Below are 15,920 nucleotides of genomic sequence, written 5' to 3'. Positions count from 1 at the left end.
TTCGTTCAAGAGATTAAATGTTAAAATTAAAAAAAAAAAAAAAATAGGCAACAAACCCATGCTTTTGCAGAGCATATAAGAGTAATTACTTGTAAAGAAGGAAACAGTGATGATGAAACAAGTTTCTTTCTTCCAAACAGAATTATTTGTAAGGACACTATTGAGTATTGAATCACGACTTTCGTTCTGGATAATTTATAGTAAATAAATAAACAGACAGTGAAGATTTAATGTTATCATTAATCATAATACTTAAAAAACCCAACATTATAGTTTAAAGAATTTGCGTAAATAAGTCCAAATACAATTTACAATTACCTCCTTTTGTTTGTCTCTCTCAGAAACACACCATTACTGCTGTGAACACTAGACAAGAGTAGATCAAGAAAAGAGAACAACAAAAATAGAAAAAAGTATACAGCCAAGCCCTTAAAATTAACTCACCGAGGCAAACTAAATGGGCGTTATTAGGTATTATTATACTTCATGTTAAAATGACAGATTTTGATTGGCTATTACGAGCTCGAGGGACAAGACAAGACAAAATATTTTATTTCCTCAGACAGGGAGACATGTTCTCTTTCCCATGGCTGAGCAAGAGGAAAAAAATTGAATGTCACCCTCTCGTTTAGACCAATTAAAACAATGTGAACACGGCCTTAGTTATACGTGTTAGTTCAGATTTTATTACTTGTCTGTCAATTTTTTATCGAAGTAGCAATCTGCTCTATCCACTATGTGTGATTTATATAATCCATGATAAATTATAAAGAGATTGTACATAGGGATGAAAGTCCAAAAACCGCGACATAATATAGATATTGTGAGAATAAAATTATAGTTATGTCTTCATACGAATTATCATTTTTTTTTTGATGATTTGCCTTTATTAAAAAGACAAGAATTATAGTTCAAGGTGTCTCCATTGTTTATTTTCATTGTTTTCTGTAAACTGTATATTATGATGTTTTAAGCCATTGGCCCATATGGGCGTAAAGTGCTTTTCAATAAAGTTGAAGTTTATTTTCAAGCTGAAACCCTTGTTATTTCTTAATTCATGTAAAACATGATATGTAAAACAAAGATATGATCTCAATGGTAGATAAAAACTAGAATATCACGGTTTGCACTGGAATAGATATCATTGTACAATAATTACTAATTAATATGTAACGATTAAATTACAAAGTATATTATTGTCATTTCCTTGTTTTGTTGCCATTTTATTCAGCTTTCAAGACGTTTTACCATGGACAGCGACATACCACGTGCCATCTCTATCGACTTATATATGTAGATTACATGTACTTTAAACAAGTAATCTACATCCGTTACTCAATAAGATCGTCCTAATATAAATGAACGAAGAAAGTTTTTGTATCATTTATATCTATACATACTGATTTTCATAATCGTATTTTAGAAAGTAGTTAAAAAAATCGAATGTTTGTCATAAAGGACAATACAGTAGAAAGTAAAAGCATTAAAATAACTAGAGGCTCTCAAGAGCCTGTGTAGCTCACCTTGGTTTATGTGCATATTAAACAATGGACACAGATAAATTCATAACAAAATTGTGTTTTGATGATGGTGATTTGTTTGTAGATCTTACTTTACTGAACATTCTTGTTGCTACAATTATTATTACAGTGGAAAATATTTTCTAAAAATCTACCAAAATTTATGAAAAATATAAAAAAAAACACTATAAAGGGCAATTACTCCAAAACAGGTCAACTGACCATATCAGTCGTGTTGACTTATTTGTAAATCTTACTTTGCTGAACATTATTGCTGTTTACTGTTTATCTCTATCTATAATATTATTCAAGATAATAACCAAAAACAGCAAAATTTCCTTAAAATTACTAATTCAGGGGTAGCAACCCAACAACGAGTTGTTTGATTCATCTGAAACTTTCAGGGCAGATAAATCTTGACCTGATAAACAATTTAACTCCATGGCAGATGCTCTTAATGCTTTGGTTTTTGAGTTAAAAGCCAAAAACTGCATTTTACCCCTTTGTTCTATTTTTAGCCATTGCCGCCATCTTGGTTGGTTGACCGGGTTACGGACACAATTTTTAAACTACATACCCCAATGGTGGTTGTGGGCAAGTTTGGTTTGATTTGGCCCAGTAGTTTCAGATGATTTTTGTAAAAGATTACTAAGATTTACGAAACATGGTTAAAAATTGACTAAAAAGGGCAATAACTCCTAAAGGGGTCAACTGACCATTTTGGTCATGTTAACTTATTTGTAAATCTGATTTTGCTAAACATTTTTGGCTTTATAGTTTATCTCTATCTATAATATTATTCAAGATAATAACCAAAAACAACAAAAATTCCTTAAAATTACCAATTCAGGGGCAGCAACCCAACAACGGGTTGTTCGATTCATCTGAAATTTTTACAGCAGTTAGATCTTGACCTGATAAACAAATTTACCCCCATGTCAGATTTGCTCAAAATGGTTTGGTTTTTGAGTTATAAGCCAAAAACTGCATTTTACCCCTATGTTCTATTTTTAGCCATGGCGGCCATCTTATGGTTGACCGGGTCACTGGACACATTTTTTAAAAGAAGATACCCTAATGATGATTGTGGCCAAGTTTGGTTCAATTTGGCCTAGTAGTTTCAAAGGAGAAGATTTTTGTAAAAGTAAACGACGACGGACGACGGACGCAAAGTGATGGGAAAAGCTCACTTGGCCCTTCGGGCCAGGTTAGCTAAAAATTAATTCAAGTTTTGAGATTAAAAGAGTTTTTGAGTGTTTTAGTAAAATGAAATAGAAAACTATGAATGACGTGTAGACGTATTGATTCAGGTTTATATGAAGATGAATAAACTTTACAAAGATTGTACAAACTTGAAAGTGTTTAAAGTTTGTACGATGGAAGCCCAAACAATCGGTAAATAAGATAGATTGCACAATTGACCAACACAACAAGGACAATGGACATAGAGACAGACAAAACAACATCCTAGCATCTGTATATACAATTAGTTGCCTCTGCCGCCGGATTGATAGTTACGTGTACGTGTATCGCATAATGTGTATTCCGTCGCAGGCGAGACATATACTATAAAATCAATGTTTATTATGTGCATTTTATAATAGCGCTTAATTAATTAAGTCCCTACAGCTGTCAAACATGAAACGTTTACCACTTCTGATCGTCTAACCGTACAAAGAGAGAAATTCTATAAAAAAAAACATTTATTTTTTCAGAGAGGATAATTTCTTTTCGCGAACCTATCTAATTATTTATTTTATAGTGTTTTTACATATGTGCGTCACTCAAGTGATAAATTTTGAATATGATCAGGCTCATACAGTAATGAATTCAACAATTTAAGTTATGACGCAGTTATAACCAAACAAGATTTTGTGCATATTGCCTTTTAAATCACCCACCCATTGATATCTTTTATTACGAATATTTTCATAATAACAAAAACCGATTGATCTCATATGCAAACAATAAGGGTAATAACAAGTATATACATCTTTTTAAGGCGGTTTAATTTAATTGAAGCCGATTTAAAGATCGAATCGCAGATGTCATCAAGTTACTATGTAATGTGTTATGCCTTACAGCTTCAGAGCAAAAGAAAGGTTCACTTTTTCTATCTCGATCAAATCAAATCAATGTATGAAGTTCAAAGGAAATCCAGAAGGCATTTACATACTAAAGTACTTTAAGCAAATAATGAAAAATATATCTGGAAAATAATATAATCATCAAAAGAAAACAATCGGTAAACCATAGACAGCATTGTGGAAGCTAAAAGTACATATATCTCCATGTTATTTCAGTTCACATTCAACAAAGTAAATTGCATCACATTACAGGAAATAAAAGTGCTTACCTCCAAAAACCACCTGTGTGTGAAATACCATTATAGGCAAAGCTAGACGATCAATCATTATATTAAAATATTTTATAATTTTGAACAGAGCAATATTTAACAACGTTTCGTAAAAGGCTTTAAGGAAGACAACAGTAGATAATATTTAATTTTGAAAAAGTTTATGAGAATTGAGAATGAGATTTGAATACACCAAAAACCAAACCAAAGGCACAGACATCAGACAAAAAGACGGCTGAACCTGTTAAGACGTTTTTGTTTAATTTGACAAACTAATCAAGTTATTATCTTTTTATAGTTCTCCAAATGTGATTTTAATTTTAAAAGCATGCTGTTTGTTTCAACCTTTGAGTGATAAACATTGCATGGACATGTTACATACTCCGACTTCTTTTAAACTGAGTTTTACTGTCTTGATTTTGTCTGGTTTTTTTCTTCAACGCATAGTGGCATTAGAGGGGAGTTGAGATCTCATAAAACATGTTTAACCCCGCTGCATTTTGGCGCCTGTCCTAAGTCAGGAGATTCTTGCCTTCGTTAGTCTTGTATAATTTTTGTACAACCTTCGACTTTTGTTGAAAAAGCGAGACAAAGGGATCCTCGACGTCGGCGGTGGCGGCGGCCACAAATATACACTCTGGTTAAAGTTTTTGAAATTTTGATAATTTTTTAAACTATCCTGGATTTCTACCAAACTTGGACACAAGCTGGTTTCTGATCATAAGATAGTATCCAGAAGTAAATTTTGACAAAAAAAATCAATTTACTTATAAATGGAATTATTTTTTTTGCCAGGAAACATTATATTCACTCTGTGGTTAACGTTATGAAAAAAAAATTTCTGATCAAAGTATCTAGTATCTAGAAGGAAATTTTAATAAAATTTTGTACCTGTTTTTCCGTTTATTACTTATAAATGGACTTAGTTTTTCTTCCAGTTAACATAACATACAGTCTGCAGTTAAAGTTTTTTTTAGATTGATAAACTATCCGTGATTTTTACCATACTTGAACAGAAGCCTCTACAATGTTATGGTAACCCATAACCTTCATAGTTATGGATATCCATAACTGTGCATTTTGAGGGTGGGAGAAATTATTTTTCATTTCTCTTGATAAGGTCCATTACCTTTCTAGTTAGGGTTTACCATAACCTCAAGTTTTAAAAAGGTTTTGGTAGTCCATACCATAAACCAAATGCTATATTTTGTATCTTCTTGATCATGGCATGCAGTTCAATTGTTAGACAAAATATAAATGTTAGACCTATAAAATTTGATTGGAGTATAAAAGGCTATCATGTTTTTCGTTTGCGGCCACATGTTGAGATTCCATTGAATGTTGAATTGGAGGTTAACAATCCATATGATCCACATGCAATGAAGGTGTCAGTTCCAACACTGCAGCACATCCCTCAGCATCTTCATGATTCTGTAACAAAAGATGGTAATCCACCACAAAATATTTGCTGCTTTTCTGCCAACATGGCCAAGCACATGACATTGGGCTTTAATGAGTAAAAGCAAAGACTAGTTGGCCTGGATCCAAAATAATTTGTTCCTGCAAACTGTTAAAAATCTGTCCAAGCGTCTAGTACAAAAGTAGGGTTTCTTATTTCTCGTTATCATGTTCTAATCCTTAATATGCACCTGACCTGCCACTGGTTGTTAAACAATTATTCGTCATTATCTTTATTTTCATAGAAGTGCAACAGTTTAAAAAGACCAGTATAGATGCCTAATGATCATAACAATGATTTCGATACACGTAGCTCTTAAACTTAATGCTTCCTTATGGAACGCCATGACTGTCTTCTGATGTTGATTGTTTAATATGTTCGGTGCTTGATGCATTATGTTCAGTAGTATGTATATTATGATCAGTAGATTATCTATTATGTTCAGTAGATTTCCTATTATGTTCAGTAGTAATTACATTATGTTCAGTAGTTATTACATTATATTCGGTGCTTTGGGGATTATGTTCAGTAGTTTCATTATTATATGCAGTGGTATTTAAATTATGTTCGGTACTTCTGACGTTATATTCAGTACATTTTTCATTATGTTCAGTACTTTCGACATTATGTTCAGTAGATTCAATATTATTTACAGTACATTATGTAATACCTTCAGTAGTCCCGGTTTCTTTATATTCAGTAGATTATTCATTATGTTCAGTAAAAGCATCGGTGTTATGTTCGGTTCGTGCACCTTTATGTTCAGTGGTTGTATCATTATGATGATGTAGTAAAAGTCGGGAAGCCAATAACGGAAATTGTCGGAAAAAAACGAACACGGATATTTTTTGACGGACGTTTTATTCATGAACACCTTTACACCGCGCTGAAGTACGTCCATTATTCATAGTTCATTATTCAAAATTCAATAATGAATAATGAAATAGTTCACTATTCACTATTCGATGTTTAAAAAATGAATAATGAAATAGTTTATGTTTCATCATTCAACTTGAAGCGGAAAATAGTGAAATAAAAAAATGAATAAAAGAAAATGACTGTGACACTATAGCTATATCCCGTATTTCTAAATTCGTCTTTTTGGTATTATCCAACAAATATTCAAATTAATATAAAAAAGATTAGATAAAAACACTCTTTTAATTAATATATTTATCTAGTTTCTAGTTTCAGAGGATAAACTAGCGGATTTCCGTAACTATTTTGATCAGAAATTTCTTAAAATAAAACAAGACTAACAAAGGCCATAGGCTCCTGACTTGGGACAGGCGCAAAAATGCGACGGGGTTAAACATGTTTATGAGATCTCAACCCCCTATACCTCTAGCCAATGTAGAAAAGTAAACGCAATACAATACGTACATTTAAAATTCAATTCAAGAGGAGTCTGAGTCTTTTTTCAAAATTGAAATACTCTACGTGGTTTTTCTTTTCTAATTTTCACTGGACCTTTGCTTTTCTTCATCCTTTAATAAATTATAGATAAAACAAGTCGATTGTGCCGCAATGACAATTAGAGGGGTTACGGAGGACCTAAATGCCAAAATACGCGTGAGAATTTAGAAATAGCCAATTTTGAATAATTATTTAAGGTCCTCCGTAACCCCTCTAATTGTCATTGCGTCACATATCGTTAATACTCAGTTTATTCCTTTATCAATAAGCTTTAATTTGGTGTATAAATTTTACCTTGATTAGGGACTAAAGGGTAGTAGCAATTCATTCCATTATTAAAAATAAGCTATTTCTTCATGTTCAAGCGTATTTTGATATTTAAATTCCCTTCTAATATGCGTTGCGGAACATGTTGACTATAAACCTTTTGTTCCTCTCGTAATAAGCTTTTGAATTAGGTATAATGTTTATCTATAATTGGGGGCTAAAGGGTCGCAGCATTCCATTCCATTATTTAAAATATCTATTTCAGTATTCAAAATTGGCTATTTCTTAATTTTCACGCGTATTTTGGCATTTAGGTCCTCTGTATCCTCTCTAATGGTCATTGCGGCACATATCGTGTATACCCAGTCTATTCATCTATCAAAAAGCTTTAATTTTGTGTATGAATTTTGCCTTGATTAGGGACTGAAGGGTTGCAGCAGTCCATTCCATTATTCAAAATAAGCTATTCAGGGGTGGATCCAGCCATTTTCAAAAGGGGAGGGGGTCCTAACCCAGGACAAAAAAGGGTGGGTTCCAACTAAATGTCCCAATTCAAATGCATTATTCGTCCAAAAAAGGGGGGTTACAACCCCCAGAACCCCCCTCTGGATCCGCGCCTGGCTATTCCTCAATGTTCACGCGTATTTCGATATTTAAATCCTTCGTTACTCCTCTAATAAGCGTTCAAAATATCTATTTCATTATTCAAAATTAACTCAAATAATTCTGCGCCCTCTAGCAGCCTTTTGCCTATCGAGGTAGAAATGTAGCAATCTAAGATTAAACGGAGATCAGCGGAATATAACGACTGACATTATTCGGGTTAATTCAAAATTGGCTATTTCTTTATTTGCACGCGTATTTTGGCATTTAGGTCCTCCGTAACCCATCTAATTGTCATTGCGGCACAATCGATTTGTTTTATCTATAATTTATTAAATGACGAAGAATAGCAAAGGTCCAGTGAAAATTAGAAAAGAAAAACCACGTAGAGTATTTCAATTTTGAAAAAAATATGTTTTGGTATTCAGGTCGTCCTTACAATTAAGCAAGGAATTTCTGATCAAAATAGTTACGAAAATCCGCTAGTTTATCCTCTGAAACTAGAAACTAGATAAATATGTTAATTAAAAGAGTGTTTTTATCTATTTTTTTTATATTAATTTGAATATTTGTTGGATAATACCAGAAAGACGAATTTAGAAATACGGGATATAGCTATAGTGTCACAGTCATTTTTTTTTATTCATTTTTTTATTTCACTATTTTCCGCTTCAAGTTGAATGATGAAACATAAACTATTTCATTATTCATTTTTTAAACATCGAATAGTGAATAGTGAACTATTTCATTATTCATTATTGAATTTTGAATAATGAACTATGAATAATGGACGTACTTCAGCGCGGTGTAAAGGTGTTCATGAATAAAACGTCCGTCAAAAATATCCGTGTTCGTTTTTTCCGACAATTTCCGTTATTGGCTTTCCGACTTTTACTACATCATCATAATGATACAACCACTGAATATAAAGGTGCACGAACCGAATATAACACCGATGCTTTTACTGAACATAATGAATAATCTACTGAATATAAAGAAACCGGGACTACTGAAGGTATTACATAATGTACTGTAAATAATATTGAATCTACTGAACATAATGTCGAAAGTACTGAACATAATGTCGAAAGTACTGAACATAATGTAAAATGTACTGAATATAACGTCAGAAGTACCGAACATAATTTAAATACCACTGCATATAATAATGAAACTACTGAACATAATCACCAAAGCACCGAATATAATGTAATAACTACTGAACATAATGTAATTACTACTGAACATAATAGGAAATCTACTGAACATAATAGATAATCTACTGAACATAATATACATACTACTGAACATATTGCATCAAGCACCGAACATATTAAACAATCAACATCAGAAGACAGTCATGGCGTTCCATACTTCCTAACATATTTGAATAGCTATTGTACTAACATCACTTTTGTGAAAATTGAATATAGACAATTCATGATTCTAATTTCATGTAAAACAAATATTCATATTATTTATATCTGATTTATATTATTATTCAGGTAAACAAGTAGGGAGAGTACCAGCAAATCTGTGTAAGGCCTTTCATCTGTTGACAACAAGGGGTTATGTTGAAAATATAACATGTAGATACACTGGGGAAGCAACTGTGTCAACAAGACGACTCTCCCACCAGCAATTTAGACGCAGAAGAGGCAACGAAATACATGACCAAACAGGAGGGGGAGCAGATTTAAAATGCCACTATGTTATTCAGATAAAGAAGGAATATTTTGAACATGCCATGCACATTATTGAAGAATGTGTGACTCATGAAGACTTACAACAAAGACTATTAAACGTCACGCAAGCTGTTCCTACAACCCCTACGATTTGAAACCGAATCTTCGAAATTTCCTCCGCAAAACAAAATAAAATGTTTACAAACACTAACCACTATAGAAACTAATTCAGTATATGTTTTCCTTTATGTTCTTATAGCTCTTGGTCATATGCTTAGTAATATCTAGTATATCTGAGGATGAAAACAACAAAGCTATGTGAAAAAACGGATGTCCAACGTTACATTTTTGAACAACTGTTTTATCTCTTATGTATAGTGATCCTATTTCTTATTCTCTGATCTTCCCGAAACATGGCAGAAGCAACGAAGTGTGTCAGTTCTTGGTTAAAGTAAAGCCGTTCTTTTGTCGAATTTCGTTTGACTCGGTGGCTGCATATTAAGCTGGAATAAGAAAAATGTCCAATGACGTTTTTCGTTGACTTAGCGGCTGAAAGGTAGTTTTATAAGTAGACATAGCTAAATATGTCTAAAAAATGTGAGATAATTATAACATCTACCGAAAGAACAATTTGCCTCATTGTTCGTGAGTTCAAAACTTGTAGATTGCATAAAACCATCTCTACACAGTCGTTTTTCAAGCGGTAGCCATTTTGTCCATGTTGATATTTCTTTTGTCCAAGTAATTAATGCGGGTTTTTTACCTGATATTTCAATACGTAATTCATAATTTACCAAAACAAAAGTTAGATACACGAAAAGAACATAGATTCTTTTTTTATTAACTGCATGTTTCGGTCTTACAGGAATAAAATGCTACGAAACATTAAAAAACGGTAGCCATTTTGTCCAAACGTCGAAAATTTGTTCCATTGTTCTATATTCTTGATACTTAGAACGAATCGCGTGGTAAAATTTTAAAAAAAATGCTGTTTGTTGAAGAAGAAAAAAACCACGGTGCATGTTTTGCATGAAACGGAGGTAACTGAAAGAGTTATCGGAAACAGCGACAAAAATAGTTTCATTGAATTAATGCAACCCCGTATTATAAACGGACGGTTCAAGAGAAGATTGGAATATTTTAAAAGCAAGCAACTTCAAATGACTGGGAAAATAATTTTCAAGATCGGTTTATAATAATAATTTTATTTCATGGTTGTAATTCGACAAGTTATGTGTCAAGCAAATTGTCTATACAATTCAAATCAAATTAATCAAGGGTAAAGATGTTTTTATTTACTTGCATCTATGCTTGCAGAGTGTCGGATATATTTGTATTAGGGTTGAATTAGGATATGAAAAATTTACAATGACAGATGGAATGCACCATGCAATTATAGCAGCCTGCGATTAAAGTTTTGTTATAATTCATTTATTGAAAACCGTATACTTTTTTTAACTTTTTTTCCCCTTCCTTCTAGTTCATTACTTACGACAATACAACATTTTACCAATGTTGAAAAAAAGGGTGAATTAAGGACCAGGCAGAAGCTAGCGAACAATAGCTAGCGAACAATAAGCCAGCGAACAATAAGGCGATATATCGAGAAACCAAAAAACAGAATAAGACAACAACGGCCGTTAAATAAAAAAATATTCAAAAAGGCGGAAAATCAGTTAAAATATAGCAATTTTAACTCAATTTTGAAATGGTTTTTATCCAATCTATTGATTTAACAAGTCGATTAACTTTTTAGGCTAATATTCAGTACCACAATAACTCTCTGCATCTATCAACGGATTATTTGTAGGTGTAGGGCCACCTATGCACCCTCTTCAATTTAGAACGTATGTAAAAGTAGTCCTACCCTGTAAAATATAGCACCTTTTATGACATTGTTTAATCTAGAGCTCAAAATTTGAAAAAAAATGTCAAAAAATTAGGGGGGTCGGCCTATTCCAGGGCTTCTAGAGAAAATAATGAGGGGTGTCATGGGGAATGACTATATAGGTCTTGTAGAGAAGAAACAGGCAATTCTTTTGCGCTAGGCATCGAAGGGCGCTATGTTCAAAAATCTGAAACTAGAGCTCAAAATTCGAAAAAAATGTCAAAAAAATGGGGGTAGGGTCGGCCTATTCCAGGAGTTCTAGAGAAAAATAATGAGGGGTGTCACGGGGTATGACTATATAGGTCTTGTAGAGAAGAAACAGGCGCTTCTTTTGTGCTTGTATCAAAGGGCGCTATGTTCAAAAATCTGAAACTAGAGCTCAAAATTTGAAAAAAATGTCAAAAAATTAGGGGGGTCGGCCTATTCCAGGAGTTCTAGAGAAAAATAATGAGGGGTGTCACGGGATATGACTATATATGTCTTGTAGAGGAGAAACAGGCGCTTCTTTTGCGCTAGGTATCGAAGGGTGCTATGTTCAAAAATCTTAAACTAGAGCTCAAAATTTGAATAAAATGTCAAAAAATTAGGGGGGTCGGCCTATTCCAGGGCTTCTAGAGAAAAATAATGAGGGGTGTCACGGGGAATTACATATAAGTCTTGTAGAGGATAAACAGGCGCTTCTTTTGCGCTAGGTATCGAAGGGCGCTATGTTCAAAAATCTGAAACTAGAGCTCAAAATTTGAAAAAAATGTCAAAAAATTAGGGGGGGTCGGCCTATTCCAGGAGTTCTAGAGAAAAATAATGAGTGGTGTCACGGGGTATGACTATAAAGATCTTGTAGAGGAGAAACAGGCGCTTCTTTTGCACCAGGTATCGAAGGGCGCTATGTTCAAAAATCTGAAACTAGAGCTCAAAATGTCGAAAAAAATGCCAAAAAAAATTAGGTAGGGTCGGCCTATTCCAGGAGTTCTAGAGAAAAATAATGGGGGGTGTCACGGGATATGACTATATAGGTCTTGTAGAGGAGAAACAAGCGCTTCTTTTGCGCTAGGTATCGAAGGGCGCTATGTTCAAAAATCTGAAACTAGAGCTCAAAATTCGAAAAAAAAATGTCAAAAAATTAGGGGGGTCGGCCTATTCCAGGGCTTCTAGAGAAAAATAATGAGGGGTGTCACGGGAAATTACTATATAGGTCTTGTAGAGGAGAAACAGGCGCTTCTTTTGCGCTAGGTATCGTAGGGCGCTATGTTCTAAAATCTGAAACTAGAGCTCGAAATTTGAAAAAAAATGTCAAAAAATTAGGGGGGTCGGCCTATTCCAGGAGTTCTAGAGAAAAATAATGAGTGGTGTCACGGGGTATGACTATAAAGATCTTGTAGAGAAGAAACAGGCGCTTCTTTTGCACCAGGTATCGAAGGGCGCTATGTTCAAAAATCTGAAACTAGAGCTCAAAATGTCGAAAAAAATGCCAAAAAAAATTGGGTAGGGTCGGCCTATTCCAGGAGTTCTAGAGAAAAATAATGGGGGGTGTCACGGGATATGACTATATAGGTCTTGTAGAGGAGAAACAAGCGCTTCTTTTGCGCTAGGTATCGAAGGGCGCTATGTTCAAAAATCTGAAACTAGAGCTCAAAATTCGAAAAAAAAATGTCAAAAAATTAGGGGGGTCGGCCTATTCCAGGGCTTCTAGAGAAAAATAATGAGGGGTGTCACGGGAAATTACTATATAGGTCTTGTAGAGGAGAAACAGGCGCTTCTTTTGCGCTAGGTATCGTAGGGCGCTATGTTCTAAAATCTGAAACTAGAGCTCAAAATTTGAAAAAAATGTCAAAAAATTAGGGGGGTCGGCCTATTCTAGGACTTCTAGAGAAAAATAATGAGGGGTGTCACGGGGTATGACTATAAAGGTCTTGAAGAGGAGAAACAGGCGCTTCTTTTGCAACAGGTATCGAAGGGCGCTTTGTTCAAAAATCTGAAACTAGAGCTCAAAATTCGAAAAAAAATGTCAAAAAAATGGGGGTAGGGTCGGCCTATTCCAGGAGTTCTAGAGAAAAATAATGAGGAGTGTCAAGGGGTATGACTATATAGGTCTTGTAGAGGAGAAACAGGCGCTTCTTTTGCACCAGGTATCGAAGGGCGCTATGTTCAAAAATCTGAAACTAGAGCTCAAAATGTCGAAAAAAATGCCAAAAAAATTGGGGTAGGGTCGGCCTATTCCAGGAGTTCTAGAGAAAAATAATGGAGGGTGTCACGGAATATGACTATATAGGTCTTGTAGAGGAGAAACAGACGCTTCTTTTTCGCTAGGTATTAAAGGGCGCTATGTTCAAAAATCTGAAACTAAAGCTCAAAATTTGAAAAAAATGTCAAAAAATTAGGGGGGTCGGCCTATTCCAGGGCTTCTAGAGAAAAATAATGAGGATGTCACGGGGAATGACTATATAGGTCTTGTAGAGGAGAAACAGGCGCTTCTGTTGCATCAGGTATCGAAGGGCGCTATGTTTAAAAATCTGAAACTAGAGCTCAAAATTCGAAAAAAAATGTCAAAAAAATGGGGGTAGGGTCGGCCTATTCCAGGAGTTCTAGAGAAAAATAATGAGGGGTGTCACGGAGTATGACTATATAGGTCTTGTAGAGGAGAAACAGGCGCTTCTTTTGCACCAGGTATCGAAGGGCGCTATGTTCAAAAATCTGAAACTAGAGCTCAAAATTCGAAAAAAATGCCAAAAAAATTGGGGTAGGGTCGGCTGTTTCAGGAGTTCTAGAGAAAAATAATGAGGGGTGTCACGGGGAATAACTATATAGGTCTTGTAGAGGAGAAACAGGCGCTTCTTTTGCGCTAGGCATTGAAGGGCGCTATGTTCAAAAATCTGAAACTAGAGCTCAAAATTTGAAAAAAAATGTCAAAAAATTAGGGGGGTCGGCCTATTCTAGGACTTCTAGAGAAAAATAATGAGGGGTGTCACGGGGTATGACTATAAAGGTCTTGTAGAGGAGAAACAGGCGCTTCTGTTGCATCAGGTATCGAAGGCTGCTATGTTTAAAAATCTGAAACTAGAGCTCAAAATTCGAAAAAAATGTCAAAAAAATGGGGGTAGGGTCGGCCTATTCCAGGAGTTCTAGAGAAAAATAATGGGGGGTGTCACGGGATATGACTATATAGGTCTTGTAGAGGAGAAACAAGCGCTTCTTTTGCGCTAGGTATCGAAGGGCGCTATGTTCAAAAATCTGAAACTAGAGCTCAAAATTCGAAAAAAAAATGTCAAAAAATTAGGGGGGTCGGCCTATTCCAGGGCTTCTAGAGAAAAATAATGAGGGGTGTCACGGGAAATTACTATATAGGTCTTGTAGAGGAGAAACAGGCGCTTCTTTTGCGCTAGGTATCGTAGGGCGCTATGTTCTAAAATCTGAAACTAGAGCTCAAAATTTGAAAAAAATGTCAAAAAATTAGGGGGGTCGGCCTATTCTAGGACTTCTAGAGAAAAATAATGAGGGGTGTCACGGGGTATGACTATAAAGGTCTTGAAGAGGAGAAACAGGCGCTTCTTTTGCAACAGGTATCGAAGGGCGCTTTGTTCAAAAATCTGAAACTAGAGCTCAAAATTCGAAAAAAAATGTCAAAAAAATGGGGGTAGGGTCGGCCTATTCCAGGAGTTCTAGAGAAAAATAATGAGGAGTGTCAAGGGGTATGACTATATAGGTCTTGTAGAGGAGAAACAGGCGCTTCTTTTGCACCAGGTATCGAAGGGCGCTATGTTCAAAAATCTGAAACTAGAGCTCAAAATGTCGAAAAAAATGCCAAAAAAATTGGGGTAGGGTCGGCCTATTCCAGGAGTTCTAGAGAAAAATAATGGAGGGTGTCACGGAATATGACTATATAGGTCTTGTAGAGGAGAAACAGACGCTTCTTTTTCGCTAGGTATTAAAGGGCGCTATGTTCAAAAATCTGAAACTAAAGCTCAAAATTTGAAAAAAATGTCAAAAAATTAGGGGGGTCGGCCTATTCCAGGGCTTCTAGAGAAAAATAATGAGGATGTCACGGGGAATGACTATATAGGTCTTGTAGAGGAGAAACAGGCGCTTCTGTTGCATCAGGTATCGAAGGGCGCTATGTTTAAAAATCTGAAACTAGAGCTCAAAATTCGAAAAAAAAGGTCAAAAAAATGGGGGTAGGGTCGGCCTATTCCAGGAGTTCTAGAGAAAAATAATGAGGGGTGTCACGGAGTATGACTATATAGGTCTTGTAGAGGAGAAACAGGCGCTTCTTTTGCACCAGGTATCGAAGGGCGCTATGTTCAAAAATCTGAAACTAGAGCTCAAAATTCGAAAAAAATGCCAAAAAAATTGGGGTAGGGTCGGCTGTTTCAGGAGTTCTAGAGAAAAATAATGAGGGGTGTCACGGGGAATAACTATATAGGTCTTGTAGAGGAGAAACAGGCGCTTCTTTTGCGCTAGGCATTGAAGGGCGCTATGTTCAAAAATCTGAAACTAGAGCTCAAAATTTGAAAAAAAATGTCAAAAAATTAGGGGGGTCGGCCTATTCTAGGACTTCTAGAGAAAAATAATGAGGGATGTCACGGGGTATGACTATAAAGGTCTTGTAGAGGAGAAACAGGCGCTTCTGTTGCATCAGGTATCGAAGGCTGCTATGTTTAAAAATCTGAAACTAGAGCTCAAAATTCGAAAAAAATGTCAAAAAAATGGGGGTAGGGTCGGCCTATTCCAG

The 15,920-nt window shown here is 35.0% G+C and overlaps 1 protein-coding gene across 1 annotated transcript; it reads left to right on the top strand.

The window, feature by feature from the left end:
- The first annotated feature begins 5,099 nt into the window (after window positions 1–5,099).
- Window positions 5,100–9,461, top strand: LOC134690097 (uncharacterized). Its single transcript, XM_063550069.1, has 3 exons — window positions 5,100–5,392; window positions 5,991–6,055; window positions 9,127–9,461. Exons 1-3 carry the CDS (start codon window positions 5,100–5,102, stop codon window positions 9,459–9,461), a joined length of 693 nt encoding a protein of 230 aa, XP_063406139.1.
- Window positions 9,462–15,920: the final 6,459 nt, after the last annotated feature.

Source organism: Mytilus trossulus, chromosome 11, assembly GCF_036588685.1.
Source record: "Mytilus trossulus isolate FHL-02 chromosome 11, PNRI_Mtr1.1.1.hap1, whole genome shotgun sequence".
Taxonomy (NCBI): Eukaryota; Metazoa; Mollusca; class Bivalvia; order Mytilida; family Mytilidae; genus Mytilus; species Mytilus trossulus.
Note: the sequence above shows the minus strand (reverse complement) of the source record. Positions and strands in the feature narration are given on the sequence as shown.

Bases quoted from the DNA above. Each gene is read 5' to 3' on its own strand.
- LOC134690097 (XM_063550069.1), top strand. From the start codon at position 5,100: ATGGCATGCAGTTCAATTGTTAGACAAAATATAAATGTTAGACCTATA. The intron at 5,393-5,990 runs GTAAAAGCAAAG...TATTATTTACAG, and splicing joins ATGACATTGGGCTTTAATGA to TACATTATGTAATACCTTCA. The intron at 6,056-9,126 runs GTAAAAGCATCG...ATTATTATTCAG, and splicing joins TAGATTATTCATTATGTTCA to GTAAACAAGTAGGGAGAGTA.